Source organism: Calliphora vicina, chromosome 2 (assembly GCF_958450345.1).
Source record: "Calliphora vicina chromosome 2, idCalVici1.1, whole genome shotgun sequence".
Lineage (NCBI taxonomy): Eukaryota > Metazoa > Arthropoda > Insecta > Diptera > Calliphoridae > Calliphora > Calliphora vicina.
The window spans coordinates 38,096,245-38,116,073 of NC_088781.1; the positions used below are offsets into that span (position 1 = coordinate 38,096,245).

The following is a 19,829-nucleotide window of genomic DNA, read 5'->3' on the forward strand; positions in this document are numbered from 1 at the left end:
TACTACATATTTCTGATTTTTAAGAAATCCCTATGATGGTGGCTCGCTTATAGACAAAAAATTTCAATCTCAGGTTTTCGAAAACTTTGGTGCTGTTAAACAATATCTTGATGTTTTAAATACTCGTATGGATTCATTGATAGATAAGTAAGCAATCATACAAATTACATTTACACAATGTAAAACAATGCTACTTTTCAGTTCTAAAAACAAACAGGAATATGTGGATAAACAATCGTTCGATGAATTAAAAACTCAATTGGATATCTTGACAGATAAGTATGTAAAAATAATAATTTAATTAGTATAATTTTAGAAAAAGAAACACAATTTTTCAGTTTCAAAGCCAAACAACAGAATGTAGACAGTAAAATGGAAAAGTTAGAATCCCAACAGAGTAAGTAATAAATAATTTGACTGTTTGCTTGCTTTGAGAATTTCCAAAACTAAATTTTTGAATGAAAAATTATCTGTTCTAATTACGATGATATTTGGGAAACCTGTTCTCCATATCTATATAAAATTTAAGATTCTCCAGAATTTCAAAATTCTAGATCTGTTTTTTTTCAGTGTTTCAAAATGTACCCAACAAAAAGTATCTAACTTTAACGATAATAACGAACTGATAGTCTCATTTTAAATAACATACATATTAAAACTAATAAAGCTTACCCTCGTATTCTGAATTTTATAACAAAACTAAAAATTAGACAACTATTGCATGGAAATTGTTATTAAAAACATTTTTTTTTAATTTGTTCATTATCATAAAGTTTAGAATACGGAGGTTGGATTTATTTTTTTCTTTCTAGAAATTCGTTATTTTCAAAACAAAATATTGCACTGAAAGTCGTCCTTGAACAAAGATCTTATTCACATATAAGCCTTTGGTTATATAAAGCTCAGAGTGTTAAGCTAATTAGAATTGTTTTATTTTTAATAAAGAGTGAGTCCAAAAAAACTTTTGCTTGTATTAAGTTAAATAAAACTTAAACCTTTCAATATGAAAATTCTTAAAAATATGTACGTTAGTAAAATTAATCTAGTAAAATTAAAAAAAATATGCATGGAAATACGAAAATAACACATACAAAATTTTAGATTCTCCCAATTACAGTTCACTTGATATTCGAAAATAACTAACTAATTTTATATGGGATAGAACACCCCACTGCTCTTTTATGTAAATATTAAGCTTCGAACAGGGAACAGAGTTAAAATTCTTTAAGAATTTAGTTCTCCATATATTCAAAATAAATTATATACTTTTGTATAGGGTGTGCCACGCCCACTATTCCCATCCCGATTAATTTTAGCGAAACTATGCAAAATTATAAAAGAGCCATTTAGACTAAGTTTGAAGAATCTTGCAATTATATATAATTGCAAGACTATAGTTCACAAAATATTTAGAAATAGCTATTTACTTTGTTGGGAGGCGACTTACCATTTTTTCCGACCCGTCCCTTTTTCATTAAACTGCATGCAGTGATAAACCGTTGGTCACAATTATAGTTCTGAACATATTATAAAATAACTATTTACTTATGTATGTACAATTACATATTGACCCCCATATACATAAAAAGTTTTTTAAATTTGTCAAAGGTATATAAAACAAATTTTTAATGGAAATTTTGTTTTATAAACCTTTGATAAATTTAAAAATTGTTTATGCATATGGGAATTAGAAAATAAAAAAAACACCTTAAAAATATATGTATTTATTAAAGCGAATTTAAATTACTAAAGTCTTGTTCTTTGTTTTCTATAACAACTCTCACTTAAAACAGAGCGAAATCAATCAACTGTTTAATTGTTTCTCATATTTATTTACAACAACAAATTGGACAAACACGCATTGCTTTGTTTACATTATAGCTTAAGGTTCACATGTACACGTTTTTGCATATGTGTTAATAACATCTTTAAACGCTTATAACTCCTAAAAAAACTGAAGCGATTTCAATAAAATATATATTCTGCACTTCCGTGAATAAATCCCTTTAAAATGGTATATTTCTTTCCCAAATTGAATGGGGTCTAAAGGGGTCTAAAGAAATCGACTTGCCTATTAATATTATGATTATGATATTGTACAAATTCATTAAATATTAAAATATAATCTTTAAAGTAAATCCTCCATTTAAAGATTGTTTAGTTTACTGTCCCTTACCTTTTTGGATGAGAGATACCTTTACTGTGTTTTTTAATTAGTTTTTACAAGAGCCCAATAATTTTCTATAGGCCGATGTTCTGGACAGTTGGGTCAATTAGCCTCCCGTGGTGAAAATTTACATTATTGTTTGAATTACACTCAAGTGCTTTTTTCCATAGTCGCATGATGCCAAATTGGGCCATAAATATGAATGCACTCCGTGGCATTTATGAAAGGTAAAAACGTTTTTGGTAGATACTCCGTAATATATATTGCTGGGTTTATCGTGCTTAAGGCCGCAAATGATTGACTTTTTTTGTCACAGCTGCAAATAGCTTGCCACACAAGAAATTTATTTATTCTTGAACATTACCTTCATCAAAAAAATCTTGATCCGGAAGTTGTGAAAAATCTGCCAGTACATAGGTTTCATCATACATCACACAACAGCTGTATTTTATTTTTAATAAAATTTGACATTAATTTTCTAGCTCGTCCGTTTGCTTCTAAGTTCTTTAACTCATTGCGATCTGGAACTTACTGAACTTTATACGACTTCAACCCAGCTGTAGCTTTGGCCCTGTGCACAAAAGAATCAGAGCATTTAACTATATAGAAGATATTGAAGTCTTCGGTGCTCTTCGAAAGAGTTGCTAGACTTCTGTTAGAAATTTTTTTCCAGATCTAGGTTTTCTTTCAATGTTCAAGTCATCCTTAAACTAATTAATGACTTTTGAAACAGTGCCACGATGAACATTCAGAAATTTGCAATTTTTTAAAGTCCACTAAAGTTTATGTATTCACAAGCAATACTATGGGACCAATATACGACAAGGGGTTAAAAATAATTTATGTATCAGTTTTACAACAGGATTCTCGAAAAAAGCCAAATCAAAGTGAACTTGAAATTTCTTAGGAACAACAAATTTTATATAACCATAAAAAACTCTACTATATAACAACTTTTCACAAATTTAGAACATATAAAGTTCGATGTATTGTCGATAAATAATGGATATAGTTAAATAAGCAGGCAAACGAACAGATAAAAAGTTCCAAAAACTATTTTTAACTTACTTTTTTTACAAGAAATTTTAGTACAGGAAATATCCGAAATGAAAGGAAATTATTCAAACTTATTGGATGAATTAAATACTGTAACGTTATCGGAGAAAAGGTATATTGATAAGGTATATTGATGTGATAATGATTTAATCACACTTCTATATTTGATTTTAGATTGAAGGAAAAGTACAACGATTTGGAAGAAAAGTATTTAGAATTAATAAAAAATACAGAAACGGAAAGTAAATCTAATAATGATTTAAAGTTACGTATGGATAACATCACAATACAGTAAATAATTTTATAAGCCAATTTTCTTTCAGAATTTAAAAAAATAATTTCTTTCTAGATTATCAAACGTTATAGCTTCCGAAGCCTACTATAAGAAACCATTATTTGATGTACGTGTTGATCAGCTACCAGAATTTAAAAAAGAGCACTGCCAACCGGACTCTGAAGCAATTGATTGCAAATCAGCTACCAAGTGCACTCAAAAAAGTGGTTATTACAAAATATATTTACCTGGAAATAAAGCAAAACAAATTATGGTATTTTGTGACATGGAAATTGCTGGTGGTAATTGGATGCACATTTTAAGACGCATTGATGGTTCAGAAAATTTTACACGTCGTTGGTCTGACTATGTAAATGGTTTTGGTAATGTAGAGGGAGAGTACTGGATAGGCTTGGAGAATTTAAATGCTCTCACTAACAACAATGGTCGCCAGCAATTATATGTACATGTAGAAGTTTCTTCAGGGGTGTCTAGTTATGCCTTGTATGATAACTTTTTAGTAGGAGATGCCACGGACATATATAAATTAAAATCTTTAGGCCAATATGATGGCACAGCAGTAGATGGTATGTCTATTAATACGGGCAAAAAATTTAGCACCATCGATTATGATAATGACGAATCGTATTCAAATTGTGCCAAGGATTGCGGTGGAGGAGGGTGGTTTAAATCTTGTGGACATGCGTAAGTTATCTAGTTTAAAATTGTTGTTACACAATATTCCCATTTAATCGTTATTGCTTACATTTCAGAAACCCTACAGGTCTATATAGATCAAACGGAGTATGGTGGACTAGTGAGAAGTCGAGAGTATATTATTATAAAATCATGTATTTTATGATACGAAGTTTTTAAATGCCTTACATATGTTTAAACAAAATTTATCAATATCATCTAGACAAAAAATAAAAATTACTTGCGAGTATTTGGCTTTAAAATTATTTTATTACTAGCTGTCCCGGCAAACGTTGTTCTGCCATAGCTCATACAAAGTTTGAAGACTGCCACTATAATAGTACTCCAGATATGCAATAATAAATTTTTATTTTGTATGGGAGGTGCCACGCCCATTGCGAATCTAAACCATCCAGGGACAAACTCAAACACACACAAAAAATTTCATCGAAATCGGCTCAGCCGTTACGGAGGAGTTCAGTTACTAACACTCGTACAGAAGAATGCCATATCTCCGGAACTACTATGCCGATTTCGTGAAAACTTCACATAAACCATCTAAAATTTTGGTTGAAATCGGTCGACCCGTTTTCGCAATTAGTGGTGACATCAAAATGTACATTTCTTTTTATATATAAGATAAATGGCTTCGATATTACATTAAACTTATTTATGTAGAATTTTATGCAGTTTTTGAAAATTCAAAGATATTTATGGGCATAACCATCATTTACAGAAGGTATAATTACATTTAAGCTCTCATCATTTCCAGATTATTCTTGCATAATTTTGTAGAGGGATTTATGGTTTTATGAAAGTTAATATGGCGGAATTTTATTGCCATTTTAGATTTTATATCTTTCTAGCCATTCGAAGTTAAAGAAAAAACTGTCAAAGGCTTTAATTAATAACACAGGGGAACAAGATTGACTTTTGGTTTGGTGCAGCGGAAAATGAAATTGCTAAAACATATATGGGACATTTCATAGTCAAAACAATCTTTATTTACTTTTGGTAAAAGAGTTCAAATTATTTTTACGATATACAATAAAAACTTATCAATAAACTGTTTATATAAAAACAAAATTTAAATTTGCTGAAAATATACTAAAATATTTGGCAAATAACTCAAAGTTTTACAAAATTTTTCATATGTTTCATACGTATTTAAAAAAATTATAAAAATGTTCGCAAGTTGAATGTTTAACACCTCCACGATTATATTTAGACTAAAGATTTATTGTGTGATCATAAATTATCTCCGATCATAAGAAAAAACTACTTAAATTATCCGTATTTCTGTTATAATGTACACATAGAAAACAAATTCGTGATAGCAACCGAATTTGTTACCAATCGAATGATTCGGTTGCACACATAGAATTTTTCGGTTCTATCAACAGAATGTCAGTTGACAGCAACCAAGCTTTTGTTACCCCGTTTAAAATTTTTTACCCACAACTGTAAAATTCGGTCACTAAGGTAGAATCATTCGATTGGCAACAAATTCTGTTGCTATCACGAATCTGTTTTCTCTGTGTAGAAATAAATATATGGGGGATTTCATGTCAAGTGAACCAACTTTTGAAATCGATGTCTTCCGATCGGGATGAAATTTGCACCAAGGTTAGCTCTATTGGATAGTAACTCAGACACAATTTTTCAACAACATCGGTCGAGAACTCTCTGAGTTATAGGGGGTAAAATTTTGACAATTTGGTCAAACAGGGGTTTTTTCTTATCCATGTAACTTATTACCTATTGTTCTTAGCAAAATGTGTTCCAAATAGTATAGATAGCTATTTCTTCGATCTTTCGAAAAAAAATATTTAAAAAAAAAAATAAAAAATTTTTAATATTTTTTTTCCGAAATCAAAAACTTTTTTGACTTTTTTTTAAAATACGCTATTTTTTTTTATTTTTTTTTTTTCTTAAAATAAAGTTTAGATATTTTCCTTGAACACCTACTTGGTCGCTTAGTGGGATGCGAGTGGGATATCTATCAAAATAAATATTTTGTAACTCAAAATATAAAATTTTTGACTTTTTTTGCAAAATCAAAAACTTTGTTGACTTTTTTTTTTCAAAATGGACCCTTTTTTAATCTTTTTTTTTAGGTCAAACAAAAGCTTAGATATTATCCTTGAAGACCCTTTTGGTCGCTTAGTGGGATGCGAGTGGGATATCTATCAAAATAAATATTTTTTAACTCAAGACTTACAATTTTTGACTTTTTTTTTTGCAAATACGATTTTTTTTCCAAATGGGCCCTTTTTGTAGTCAAAAGAAAGCTTAGGTCCATTCCTTTAAGATATTTTTAGTCCCTTAGTGGGATGCGAGTAGGATATCTATCAAAATAAATATTTTGTAACGCAAGACATACAATTTTTTAATTTTTTTTTGCAAAATCAAAATTTTTTTCCAATATGGGCCCTTTTTTAATTTTTTTTTTTTGCTCAAAAGAAAGCCTAGGTCCATTCCTTTAAGATATTTTTAGTCCCTTAGTGGGATGCGAGTGGGATATCTATCAAAATAAATATTTTGTAACGCAAGACATACAATTTTTTAATTTTTTTTTGCAAAATCGAAATTTTTTTCCAATATGGGACTTTTTTTTAAAAATTTTTTTTGCTCAAAAGAAAGCTTAGGTCTTTTCCTTTAAGACCTATTTTGTCACTTAGGAAGATGTGAGTAGGATATCTATTAAAATAAAAATGTTGTAACTCAAGACATTCAATTATTGACTTTTTTTTTGCAAATTCGAATTTTTTTTCAAAATGGGCCCTTTTTTAAAAATTTTTTTTTAGTCAAAAGAAAGCTTAGGTCCATTCCTTTAAGATATTTTAGGTCCCTTAGTGGGATACGAGTGGGATATCTATCAAAATAAATATTTTGTAACTCAAGATATACAATTTTTGATTTTTTGGCAAAATCAAAAACTTTTTTGACTTTTTTTTAAAATGGGCCCTTTTTGTAATTTTTTTTTTGCTATAAAGAAAGCTTAGGCCTATTCCTTTAAGATGGTTTTGATCGCTTAGTGGGATGCGAGTGGGATATATATCAAAATAAATGTTTTGTAACTCAAGACATACAATTTTTGTGTTAAAACATTTATTTTGATAGATATCCCACTCGCATCCCACTAAGGGACTAAAAATATCTTAAAGGAATGGACCTAGGCTTTCTTTTGAGCAAAAAAAAAAAATTAAAAAAGGGCCCATATTGGAAAAAAATTTTGATTTTGCAAAAAAAAATTAAAAAATTGTATGTCTTGCGTTACAAAATATTTATTTTGATAGATATCCTACTCGCATCCCACTAAGGGACTAAAAATATCTTAAAGGAATGGACCTAAGCTTTCTTTTGACTACAAAAAAAATTTTAAAAAAAGGGCCCATTTGGAAAAAAAATCGTATTTGCAAAAAAAAAAGTCAAAAATTGTAAGTCTTGAGTTAAAAAATATTTATTTTGATAGATATCCCACTCGCATCCCACTAAGCGACCAAAAGGGTCTTCAAGGATAATATCTAGGCTTTTGTTTGACCTAAAAAAAAAGATTAAAAAAGGGTCCATTTTGAAAAAAAAAGTCAACAAAGTTTTTGATTTTGCAAAAAAAGTCAAAAATTTTATGTTTTGAGTTACAAAATATTTATTTTGATAGATATCCCACTCGCATCCCACTAAGCGACCAAGTAGGTGTTCAAGGAAAATATCTAAACTTTATTTTAAGAAAAAAAAAAAAATAAAAAAAATAGCGTATTTTAAAAAAAAGTCAAAAAAGTTTTTGATTTCGGAAAAAAAATATTAAAAATTTTTTATTTTTTTTTTAAATATTTTTTTTCGAAAGATCGAAGAAATAGCTATCTATACTATTTGGAACACATTTTGCTAAGAACAATAGGTAATAAGTTACATGGATAAGAAAAAACCCCTGTTTGACCAAATTGTCAAAATTTTACCCCCTATAACTCAGAGAGTTCTCGACCGATGTTGTTGAAAAATTGTGTCTGAGTTACTATCCAATAGAGCTAACCTTGGTGCAAATTTCATCCCGATCGGAAGACATCGATTTCAAAAGTTGGTTCACTTGACATGAAATCCCCCATATATATGTGCAAATATTGATTTTTTTCTATAAAAAAAAACTAGTGTTTTTAATAAAAATTTTAAAATAATTTTCACCAAAAACGCGTAAATACAAAATTCGCGGTAAATACAAAATTAAGTATTTCTATTGCTGTAGTTAGATGTACATAAATGTGTATCTTCTATATAAATAAAAATCAATTGTCGTTCGTAGGTAATTGCATCAGTTGAGAACGGCAGGACCGATTAAGACAATTTTTTTTTGAAATGTTGATCATATTCAGACCTAGGTTTTCACTTCTACACGCTCACTTCTACGCCCACTTTTTTCAATTTATCTAAAATCGGAAAACGGCTAAACCGATTTGGCTAATTTTTTGATCACACATATTTCTGACAAAAAATCGATTTTTTATATAAAAACTCACAATATCTAAAATCGCTAATAACTTCGCCAATAATCCACGATTTGGAAGAAAAGTATTTAAAATTAGCAACAAATAAAGAAACCAAAAATAATTGTTTTCTAGATTATCTTACTTAATAGCTTCCGAGGCCTACGATAAAAAACCATTATTTGACGTACGTATTGATCAGCTACTAGAATTTAAAAAAGAGCACTGCCAACCGGACTCTGAACCAATAGATTGCAAATCAGTTACCAAGTGCTCTCAAAAAAGTGGTTATTACAAAATATATTTACCTGGAAATAAAGCAAAACAAATTATGGTATTTTGTGACATGGAAATTGCTGGTGGTAATTGGATGCACATTTTAAGACGCATTGATGGTTCAGAAAATTTTACACGTCGTTGGTCTGACTATGTAAATGGTTTTGGTAATGTAGAGGGAGTGTACTGGATAGGCTTGGAGAATTTAAATGCTCTCACTAACAACAATGGTCGCCAGCAATAATATGTTCATGTAGAAGTTTCTTCAGGGGTGTCTAGTTATGCTTTGTATGATAACTTTTTAGTAGGAGATGCGAGGACAACGTCTCTCGGGTCAGCTAGTTAAGAAATAAAACTAATGACAACCTAAAAATTGATTTATAAAAAAATATTTTTGTAGGTTGTAAAAGTTCTGAGAATTTTTAACTAATTTTTCATTTTGATTAAAAACTATGTTCGCTGTAATGCCTTGAATGTGCAGTGTTAAATTTTTATTCAGAATTTTCGAAATGCAACATTCTATTAAGGACAAAGCTAAAATAGTCAAATGTTAACTGTCTTTAAAGATCAAACAAATATGCCAAAACATACACCGGACTTATTATACTCAAAAGAAACATATGTATGTATACGTAGACCATATGCTTTTGCAACAGTGTAAAATTAAGATTATGTAATTTTCAAGAAACTTGATTATCCATAAATATAATGTCCTTATTTGTGTGTTCCTGTTGTTTGTCTATCCAGAGCTTTTTGAAGATCAATGATGGCCTAGAAAGCTGAAAATTGGCATGAATATAGTAAAACAAATCTAGGAAAAATCCTAAGGGATTAAAGGGGAGTGGCAGAATTCCATTTTTTTATAGTCCTATATATTTTAAGCATACAGTCCTTACAATGAAGCGTTGCCTAAAGTAGTCGGATCTAAGACTTCGGACTACGGGCGGAGAATAGAGAGGATTAGGGGGCGTGGCCGCAAGCACCAAGAATTGACATAGCTCCAATGAGGCTGGCATTCTCCATAAGTATAAATAAAGCGCATGGTCAGACGTTAGAAAAGGTAGGAATATATTTTCCGAAAACAGTATTTAGTCATGGTCAAATATATTCTGCATTTTCAAGAGTTAAGCCAAGAATAAAAAACAAGTAAGAGAGATATATTTGACTGTGCCGAATCTTACATACCCTTCAACAAATTATACTTTTAAATAAATATTTTAAATATTTTTAGTTAACAAAATTTAATTTTTTTTCCTGTTGTTTTTTTTTAATTGTTTTTTTTTAATTTTAAATTTAAAAAAAAACTGGGGTTAAAAAATATTTTGTCCTGGTTTTTTCCTTATATATATATATATTATACTTTGTGGGGTCGCAAATGAAAAATGTTGAAATTACAAACGGAATGTAAAGGGTATGACAAGTAAGAAAGTATGGTCGGTCAAGCCCGACCATATAATACCCTACTTTAAGCAATTAAACAAAAACATTTTTCTTTTGAAATTTCAATAATTTGTATTCGTGAGTGATTTGCGGAAGTGGGCGTTATATGGGAGCTATGACCAATTATGGACCGATCACCATGAAATTAAGACGAGTGATTTATACTTACTAGGATCGAAATTCGGCCACTTTTAAAATGCTTTTTACCACTTTTATGAACAGAATTTTCAAACAACTTTTTATATTGTGCATATGCAGAGAAAATAACCTTTTAAACCATATATGTTTCATCAATATTGGTTGACTGTAACACAAAAAAACGTGTGGCCTATTTATATATAATATATTAAAGTTAGTTATGTTGAATTTTATGTGTATACCAAAATTTTTTGGAGATTTATGCACGTTAAGGTGATTTTCGGAAGCGGGTCTTAAATCGGAGCTATGGATAATTATTGACCGATCATAATAAAATTTGGTAACATGAATTTTTCTGCCAAGCAGATTTTCCCTTTCTTCCTGTCTGATAGGGACAGCTAAACAACTAGTAATATAATATGTTTGAGTACTTATATGTGTACGACAATAATATATTGTTACAAAGAACATAGTGTAGTTGTCGTAACCATGCCGTACAATCTTTTTTCTCTGCGTGTACAATAAGGTGGAGCGATAATGTATGAAATTTTGTTTTTGTTTTTTGTTTTCAATGGAATAGCGATATAAAGTTGCCTTTTAATGAGTAAGTTAAACGTACGAAAGATTACTTACCAACACAATTGAAAATCAAAAAATTGCCTATTTTTCATATGGTCATTAAACAACCTTATACTGTATAAACATTAGTTTATGTTGAATATAAATATTTTTATGTATTGTTAGGTCAATATAATTATATACAATAATTAAAAAAAACACATTTTTACATGAAAAATTAATTCATATTTCATACCCAATCGTACTTCTAGCTTAGAAAAGTGGGCCTAATCACTGGTTATTTTTTTTACTGATAGAGGACATCCAAAACTACAAGACATTAGGAGGGCATTGGGGACCTCCACTCCCCCCGTTTTCTAGAACCATTTACTTTTGTATTATTATAATGATGTGGGGCCACCTCTATATATACGATCCACCAAATGAAATTTTTTGTGTATTTTTAGGAGTTAAAAAAGCAACTTTTATCAGGTATTCCAAAGCGATTACGAAAAAAATTTAAAATCGCTCCACCCTAGTGTACAAGCAGATCAGATTAGATTATATTATCGTTAACGTTTCAGAAGCGTGTTGTTAAACGTGATCATATAAAGGCCCTTCTAATTGATACAGTTGCAAAAAGCATTACTGTTAATGAATTAGTTGGATGCTGATAACAGAATTAGTTTTAAACGGAAATTAGCTTCTTATCAACTCTGAATTTCTTGTTAATTGCTCATAATGAATGCAATTCGAAATTTGTCTCTAAAAACATGCCACTTGGTTATTAAGCTTCACTTCAGCAACATTACTAAGATGAATTTAAATTATTTAATTATTATTATGTCCATAATAATGTGTGTGGTGGTAAATATTTTATTAAATGTTTAAATTATTTTCAATATTTTTAATTTTGGTATGATTTTTTCCAGAGCGCTGAAATGAATCCTGTTAACGAAATGAATTTAAATGTTTTTGTTGAGATAGAGAGTCTTAAAAAATCTATTGATATATTGAAACTAAGACTGGATGCTGTAAGTGAAAAGTGAGTATAATTATAACAAATCTTGTATAAATATTTAAAATTAAAAAATCAAGCCAAATTGATTATGATTGAAGTATACATTTTATAAAAAGTTGTTAAAGAAACATACATATTAGAGTAAATTTAAAAAGTTTTATGCGGGTATTATATGGTCGGGCTTGACCGATTTTAAGCTTAGTAAAACGGTACCAATATTTCCTTTCTATCACACTTAAAATCCGCGTCTTTATGTGCGTAGAACCACCACAAGGAGTGAACATTTTCCAAAAAAAAGGACGCCATTATTTTTATTTACGCAAAAACCTTCCATAAAACAAGTAAGAATGTATGGTCGGTCAAGCCCGACCATATAATACCCTACACAAAGTAAAAGAGTAAAAACATTTTTCTTTTAAAATTTCAATAACTTATATTTTTGAGTGAGTTTCGGAAGTGAGCCTTATATGGGGGCTATGACCAATTATGGACCGATCACCTTGAAATTAGGTCGTGTGATTTGTGTCTATATGAAAGTTTACTATGTTGAATTTTGTTAAAGTGATTTTCGGAAGCGGGTCTATATGGGAGCTTTGACTAATTATGGACCGATCGTAACAGAATTTGGTGACATGAATTTTGTATATATAAAACGTATTTGGAGCGGAATTTGTGGAGATACATATATAAATTAAACATTTATGACCGATAAAGTCCAATTTCGGGAGGACGTTTGTATGGGGGCTAGGTGAAATAATTGCAGCCAGTTTCAATAGGCTTGGTCCTCGGGCCGAAAAAATTTGAACGAAATATCTTCAAAATTGCGACCTGTACTCTGCGCACAAGGTTTACATGGATAGCCATCCAGCCAGCCAGCCGACCAGACGGACGGACGGACGGACATCGTTTAATCGACTCAGAAAGTAATTCTAAGTCTAGCGGTATACTTTAAGGTGGGTGTTAGACTAATATTGTTGGGCGTTACAAACATCTGCACAAACGCATTATACCCTCCCCACTATGGTGGTGCAGGGTATAAAAATTATGATACCCGAAAAACAAATGAAGTGACCTGATCACAAACGAACTCTAACACATATGTACTAGAGTGACAGCCGATTTTTTTTTTTTAGATTTCAAAGAGTGCCGGGTGGAATATTGTGACACTAGGCCTAAATGTTAAGTGCTGAAAATTTGAGCCAAATCGGGCAACGATTTCTGGACGCGCATCGAGGTCAAAGTTCAGATATATGCAAAATTATACTATTTATATGGGATAAATAGGTGAAACTCGTTAAATTTCTGCATTGTTTTCTAGAAATGTATAGATTTATTTATATTAATGAATATTACATTAAAAAATTTTTTTTGGAAGTTAACCCTGCATCTTCTTTGTGTCAAAATGACCCAAAAACTGTATTATCGCCAAAATTCGGAAAAAATGCAAATTATCCAGATATTTTAAAAATTTTGCTACTAAATAAATACTTTTGCAATTGAATGCAAAAGAATCGAAATGTGTACGTAATTATCGTTGTAATGAGATATAAGTGACAAAATTTGGTTAAAAAATGTTAAAGTTATTACAAATTCGCCAGACCATTAACGTGTTTCAGGCCACTTGAACATAAAATTTAGGAAAAAAAATTAATATATTTCGAGAAAAATTAAAATAAAAGCTCATTTTTACTTAAAATATGTCCATATTTACTTGTATATAAGTTTTTGTCTTCGTAGGATACCGTTAACCTATTCGCAGGTATGGCCAAAAAAAATAATTTTTTTTAACGGCTGTTTCAAAACTCCATTTTCAAGTTTCATGAAAATCGGCCCAAAAATATGTAACATTTCGCTATCTTTTCATAAGAAATTCCAAATATTGAAAAGTTTGACCTTTGACCTTCACGATTCAAAGGTTATCGTTTTCCGATTTCAGTAAAACTTTCAGAACATATTTAAAATTACAAGGACTATAATATTATGAATAGGTTTTACTTAAAATTTATAACAGTAAGGAAATTGGACTCATTCGCCTAAATATGGACAAAAAATTAGTTTTTCTTGAAAAATGTAAAATTTAAATCGCAGGTACGGAAAAACTTTAAGAGGTATTGACATAATTTTTTCATATTTTTATTCCCTATTTTGATCTCAATAAACCCCAATGTGATGATCGAAAAAATCTGAAATTTGTTTAACAAAATTTTTAAAAATTTGAAAATGGAGTTTTGAAACAGCCGTTAAAAAAAATTATTTTTTTTGGCCATACCTGCGAATAGGTTAACGGTATCCTACGAAGACAAAAACTTATATACAAGTAAATATGGACATATTTTAAGTAAAAATGAGCTTTTATTTTAATTTTTCTCGAAATATATTAATTTTTTTTCCTAAATTTTTTGTTCAAGTGGCCTGAAACACGTTAATGGTCTGGCGAATTTGTAATAACTTTAACATTTTTTAACCAAATTTTGTCATTTATATTTCATTACAACGATAATTACGTACATATTTCGATTCTTTTGCATTCAATTGCAAAAGTATTTATTTAGTAGCAACATTTTTTCAAAAACTGAAAAATTTGCATTTTTCTCTAATTTTGGCGATAATACAGTATTGGGTCATTATGAACCAAAGGAGATACAGGGTTAATTTCCAAAACTTTTTTTTTAATGTAATATTCATTAATATAAATAAATCTACATATTTCTAGAAAACAATGCAGAAAGTTAACGAGTTTCACCTATTTATTCCATATTAACAGTAAAATTTTGCATATATCTGAACTTTGACCTCGATGCGCGTCCAGAAATCGTTGCCCGATTTGGCTCAAATTTTCAGCACTTAACATTTAGGCCTAGTGTCACAATATTCCACCCGGCACTCTTCAAAATTTTAACAAACATTTTTTTCCATACAACTGATTGTCACTCTAATATGTACATTAGGCTGTCCCGTCGTTGGATGAGAAACATGTTTTTTCGAAACATATGTGTCGAATTGAAGGATAGCGAAATATAATGTCTTGCATTAGCGAAATCAAAAAAAAAAATCGGGACAACCTAATGTACTTATATAATACTAACTACATATTTCTGATTTTTAAGAAATCCCTATGATGGTGGCTCGCATATAGACAACAAATTTCAAGTTCAGGTTTTCGAAAACTTTGGTATTGTTAAACACTACCTTGATGATTTAAAAACTCGTTTGGATCCATTGACAGATAAGTAAGCAATCATACATATTACATTTAAACAATGTAAAACAATGCTACTTTTCAGTTCTAAAAACAAACAGGAATATGTGGATAAACAATCTTTCGATGAATTAAAAACTCAATTGGATGTCTTGACAGATAAGTATGTAAAAATAATAATTTAATTTGTATAATTTTAGAAAACGAAAAACTCAATTTTTCAGTTTCAAAGCCAAACAACAGAATGTAGAAAGTAAAATGGAAAAGTTAGAATCCCAACAGAGTAAGTAATAAATAATTTTACTGTTTGCTTGCATTGAAAATTTCCAATATGGTCAAATCAAAAATTTTTAACGAAAAATTATCTCTTCTAATTTGATGGTACTTATTCTCCATATCCATATAACATTAAAGATTCTCCACAATTTCAAAATTCTGTGTCTGTATTTTTCAGAGTTTCAAAGTTTATATGTTTTACAATGTACCTAACAAAAAGTACCTACTTTAACGATAATAACGAACTGATACTCTCATTTTTAATAACAATGTTAAAAAAGCTAATGAATCTTACCCTCGTATTCTAAACTTTATAACAAAACTAAAAATTAGACAACTATTGCATGGAATTTATTATTAAAAACATTTTTTTTTTAAATATTTTCATTATCATATAGTTTAGAATAGATTTATTTGTTTGCTAGAAATTCGTTATTTTCAAAACAAAATATTATATGAAAAAAGTTTTTTTTACATATAAGCCTTTGATTAAAAAAAGTTTAGAGTGATAATCTGAGAGTTTCTCGAGCTAATACAAATTTAATTATTTGTAATAACTTATAATAAACTTATACTTGTATTAAGTTAAATAAAACTTAAACCGTTCAATATAAAAATTCCGAAAAATACGCTAATTTATTCAATTGCCTTTTTTTCATAGTCGCCTGATGCAAACTCGGGCCAGAAATATAAAGGCACTCTGTGGCATTTTAAGAAAGGTAAAAGCGTTTTTTTAGATACTTCGTAATATATATTTCTGGGTTTATCTTGTTTAATGTCACAAATAATTGGCTTCTTTTGCCACAACTGCAAATGACTTGCCACGAAAGCAACTTCTTGGGGAATTTTGGTTGTTTTTTTGTGCCGTATTATTCTTGAACGTTACCTTCATCATAAAAATCTTGACGCGGAAGTTGTGAAAAGTCTGTCAGTACATAAGTTTCATCATCCATCACACAACAGGTGCATTTTTATACCCTTCACCATGAGTGGCAAGGGTATATATAAGTTTGTCATTCCGTTTGTAATTTCCACATTTTTCATTTGCGACCCCATAAAGTATATATATTCTGGATCGTTATAGATAGCGGAATCGATATAGCCATGTCCGTCTGTGTGTTGAAATCAACTTTCCGAAGCCCCCAAATAACTTACATACACGATTCATACATCAATATCTCCGAAATTCTTCCGGCTCGGTCGCTATTTAAAATCGAGAAAATCGGTCCACAAATGGCTGAGATATAAGGAAAAAACTAGGACAACCTCGATTTTTGACCTATTTTTGATCTATATCTGGATTACTAAGTCATTAATATAGACAATATGGATATCTAATGATAGATATTTCAAAGACCTTTGCAACGACGTATATAAGACCATAGGAAGTTGGACACAATGGGTCAAAATCGGAAAAAATATTTTTTAACCCGAATTTTTTTTTCATCAAACATTTTTTGTTTGTCATAAATTCTTTTTCCAAAAAAATTAATTAAAGAAATTCAAAAAAAAAAAAATTTTGGAAAAACTTTTAAAAAAAATTTGGAAAAAAAAAATTTTAAAACATTAAAAAAAATTTTGATTTTGTTTAAATAAAAATATTTTTAAGTATAATGTGGTGATGGGTATATAAGATTCGGCACAGCCGAATATAGCTCTCTTACTTGTTTTTTAATAAAATTTGACATTCATTTTCTAGCTTGTTCTTTTGCTTCTAAGGTCTTTACTGCATTGCGATCTGGGACTTTCTGAACTTTATACGACTTCAACCTAGCATTAGCTTTGGGTCTCCGAACAAAAGAATCAAAGCATTTAACTTTACGAACTGCATTTAAGTGTTCGGTGCTCTTCGAAAGAGTTGTTCGACTTCTTTTGCCATACCAATATCTGTTAGACATTTTTTTCTTCCTGATCCAGGTTTTCTTTCAATGTTCAAGTCTTTCTTAAACTACTTAATGACTTTTGAAACAGTGCCACGATGAACATTCAGAAATTTGCAATTTTTTTAAAGTCCATTAAAGTAAATGTATTCATAAGCAATACCATGGGACCAATATTCGTCAAGGGGTTAAAAAGAATTTATGTATCGGTTTTACAACATTTTTATATAAAAAAGCCAAACCAAAGTGAATTTAAAATTTCTTAGGAACTAAACATATTTTATAGTCATAAAGAACTCTACTGGGTACCAAATTTTCACAAATTTGGAATGTATAAGGTCCGATGGCCTGTTTGTCTTCTCCCAAAGAAATAAAGAAATAAATAATGGATATAGTAAAATAAGTAGACAAACGAACAGATAAATTGTATCAAAAATAATTTTTAACAATTATTTTCTTTCCAAGAAATTTTAGTACAGGAAATATCAGATATGAAAGGCAATTATTCAAATTTATTGGATGAATTAAATACTGTAACGTTATCGGAGAAAAGGTATATTGATAATGAAATAAGTTTTACTTAAAATTGATTTAATCACACTTCTATATTTGATTTTAGATTGAAGGAAAAGTACAACGATTTGGAAGAAAATTATTTAGAATTAATAAAAAATAAAGAAACCGAAAGTAAATCTAATAATGATTTAAAGTTACGTATGGATAACATCACAACACAGTAAATAATTTTATAAGCCAATTTTCTTTCAGAATTTAAAAAAACAATTTCTTTCTAGATTATCTAGCTTTATAGCTTCCGAAGCCTACGATAAAAAACCATTATTTGATGTACGTGTTGATCAGATACCAGAATTTAAAAAGGAGCACTGCCAACCGGACTCTGAACCAATTGATTGCAAATCAGCTACCAAGTGCACTCAAAAAAGTGGTTTTTACAAAATATATTTACCTGGAAATAAAGCAAAACAAATTATGGTATTTTGTGACATGGAAATTGCTGGTGGTAATTGGATGCACATTTTAAGACGCATTGATGGTTCAGAAAATTTTACACGTCGTTGGTCTGACTATGTAAATGGATTTGGTAATGTCGAGGGAGAGTACTGGATTGGACTGGAGAATTTAAATGCTCTCACTAACAACAATGGTCGCCAGCAATTATATGTTCATGTAGAAGTTTCTTCAGGGGTGTCTAGTTATGCCTTGTATAATAACTTTTTAGTAGGTGCTGCCACGGAAATATATAAATTAAAATCTTTAGGAAAATATGATGGCACAGCAGTAGATGGTATGTCGCTTTATGTGGAACAAAAATTTAGCACCATCGATTATGATAATGACGGATCGAACAATTTAAATTGTGCGGATTCGAGAAAAGGTGGATGGTGGTATACTAATGTTTGTGGATGTGCGTAAGTTATTTAGTTTAAAATTTTTGTTAAAAAATATTCCCAGTTAATCGTTATTACTTACATTTCAGAGATCCTACTGGTCTATATTCATCAGACGGTATAAGGTGGGATAGTCAAGAGCCAAGAGTATATCGTTATAAAATCATGTATTTTATGATAAGAAGTTTTTAAATGTCTGATATATGTTTAAACTAAATTTATAAATATCATTTAGACAAAGAAATAAAAATTAGTGGCGAATGTTTAGCTTTAAATTTATTTTATTATAAATGTTTCGATTTTACATTAAACTTATTTGTGTAACATGTTACATTATTATTGGACCAGATTCCCAATAAATAGTCACACGCATCCAAAATTTGTACATGTAAAATGGCCTTATTTTTTACGAAAAAAGTCAATATTTTTATCTTTTATAGAAAAAAATTTCTTCGGGACTATATACAATGTTTATATGACCCGGAAGGATAACTGTACGCAAAAGTGTGTAGAGCAAAATTTGATTCACTTAAGCGGACATAGTACCCCCCAGACCTATCTAAACTTGGCCAATTTTGAAAAAAAAATGTAAGTTTGATTAAATAATTATAAAAACCAAAACCACTGCTCCTCATAAAAGCTCCATACTTGTATAGTCCTATATATTGCCCAATTACATGCAAAGCTCTTTTACCATTATATGGTAAATAAAGTCACAGTGGGCACTTTTATAAAAAAACTCAGTTTTTGGAAAACTTTTTCCCCGTTTTAGGAATTTTGGTATTTTAAAATAAAAAATGGCAAAAATTATATTGCAATAGATCTAAAAACATTTGGATCTATATTAGATTAGTTCCTTTAATTCAAATTTTATATTTTTCTTCATGCAAAATAACTAAATTATAATTTTTTTTTAAGCCAAATCATGGTTTTTTCATACGAAAAATTTTATATGCAG

General features: G+C 29.6%; 2 protein-coding genes across 3 annotated transcripts in view; both read left to right on the forward strand.

The window, feature by feature from the left end:
• LOC135951273 (angiopoietin-related protein 2-like) overlaps positions 1-4,403 on the forward strand; it is a 347,217-nt gene extending 342,814 nt beyond the window's left edge. Inside the window, exons 3-9 of one of the 2 annotated variants that reach the window (XM_065500891.1) lie at positions 25-147; positions 202-279; positions 339-397; positions 3,248-3,335; positions 3,398-3,514; positions 3,573-4,202; positions 4,271-4,403. In XM_065500891.1, the coding sequence (XP_065356963.1) occupies positions 25-147; positions 202-279; positions 339-397; positions 3,248-3,335; positions 3,398-3,514; positions 3,573-4,202; positions 4,271-4,373 (1,198 nt within the window). In that variant the 3' untranslated portion in view covers positions 4,374-4,403. The remainder of the gene's footprint in view (positions 1-24; positions 148-201; positions 280-338; positions 398-3,247; positions 3,336-3,397; positions 3,515-3,572; positions 4,203-4,270) is intronic. The other variant, XM_065500892.1, reaches the window with a different exon arrangement.
• A 7,538-nt stretch (positions 4,404-11,941) lies between these two features.
• LOC135950392 (angiopoietin-related protein 2-like) lies at positions 11,942-18,896 on the forward strand. Its single transcript, XM_065499939.1, has 8 exons — positions 11,942-11,953; positions 12,019-12,131; positions 15,215-15,337; positions 15,392-15,469; positions 15,531-15,589; positions 17,928-18,015; positions 18,082-18,198; positions 18,257-18,896. The coding sequence occupies exons 1-8, from the start codon at positions 11,942-11,944 to the stop codon at positions 18,894-18,896; spliced, it is 1,230 nt and encodes a 409-aa protein (XP_065356011.1).
• Positions 18,897-19,829: the final 933 nt, after the last annotated feature.

Coding starts and splice junctions, on each gene's coding strand:
- LOC135950392 (XM_065499939.1), top strand. Junction 15,338..15,391: donor TTGGATCCATTGACAGATAA/GTAAGCAATCAT, acceptor GCTACTTTTCAG/TTCTAAAAACAAACAGGAAT. Junction 15,470..15,530: donor TTGGATGTCTTGACAGATAA/GTATGTAAAAAT, acceptor TCAATTTTTCAG/TTTCAAAGCCAAACAACAGA.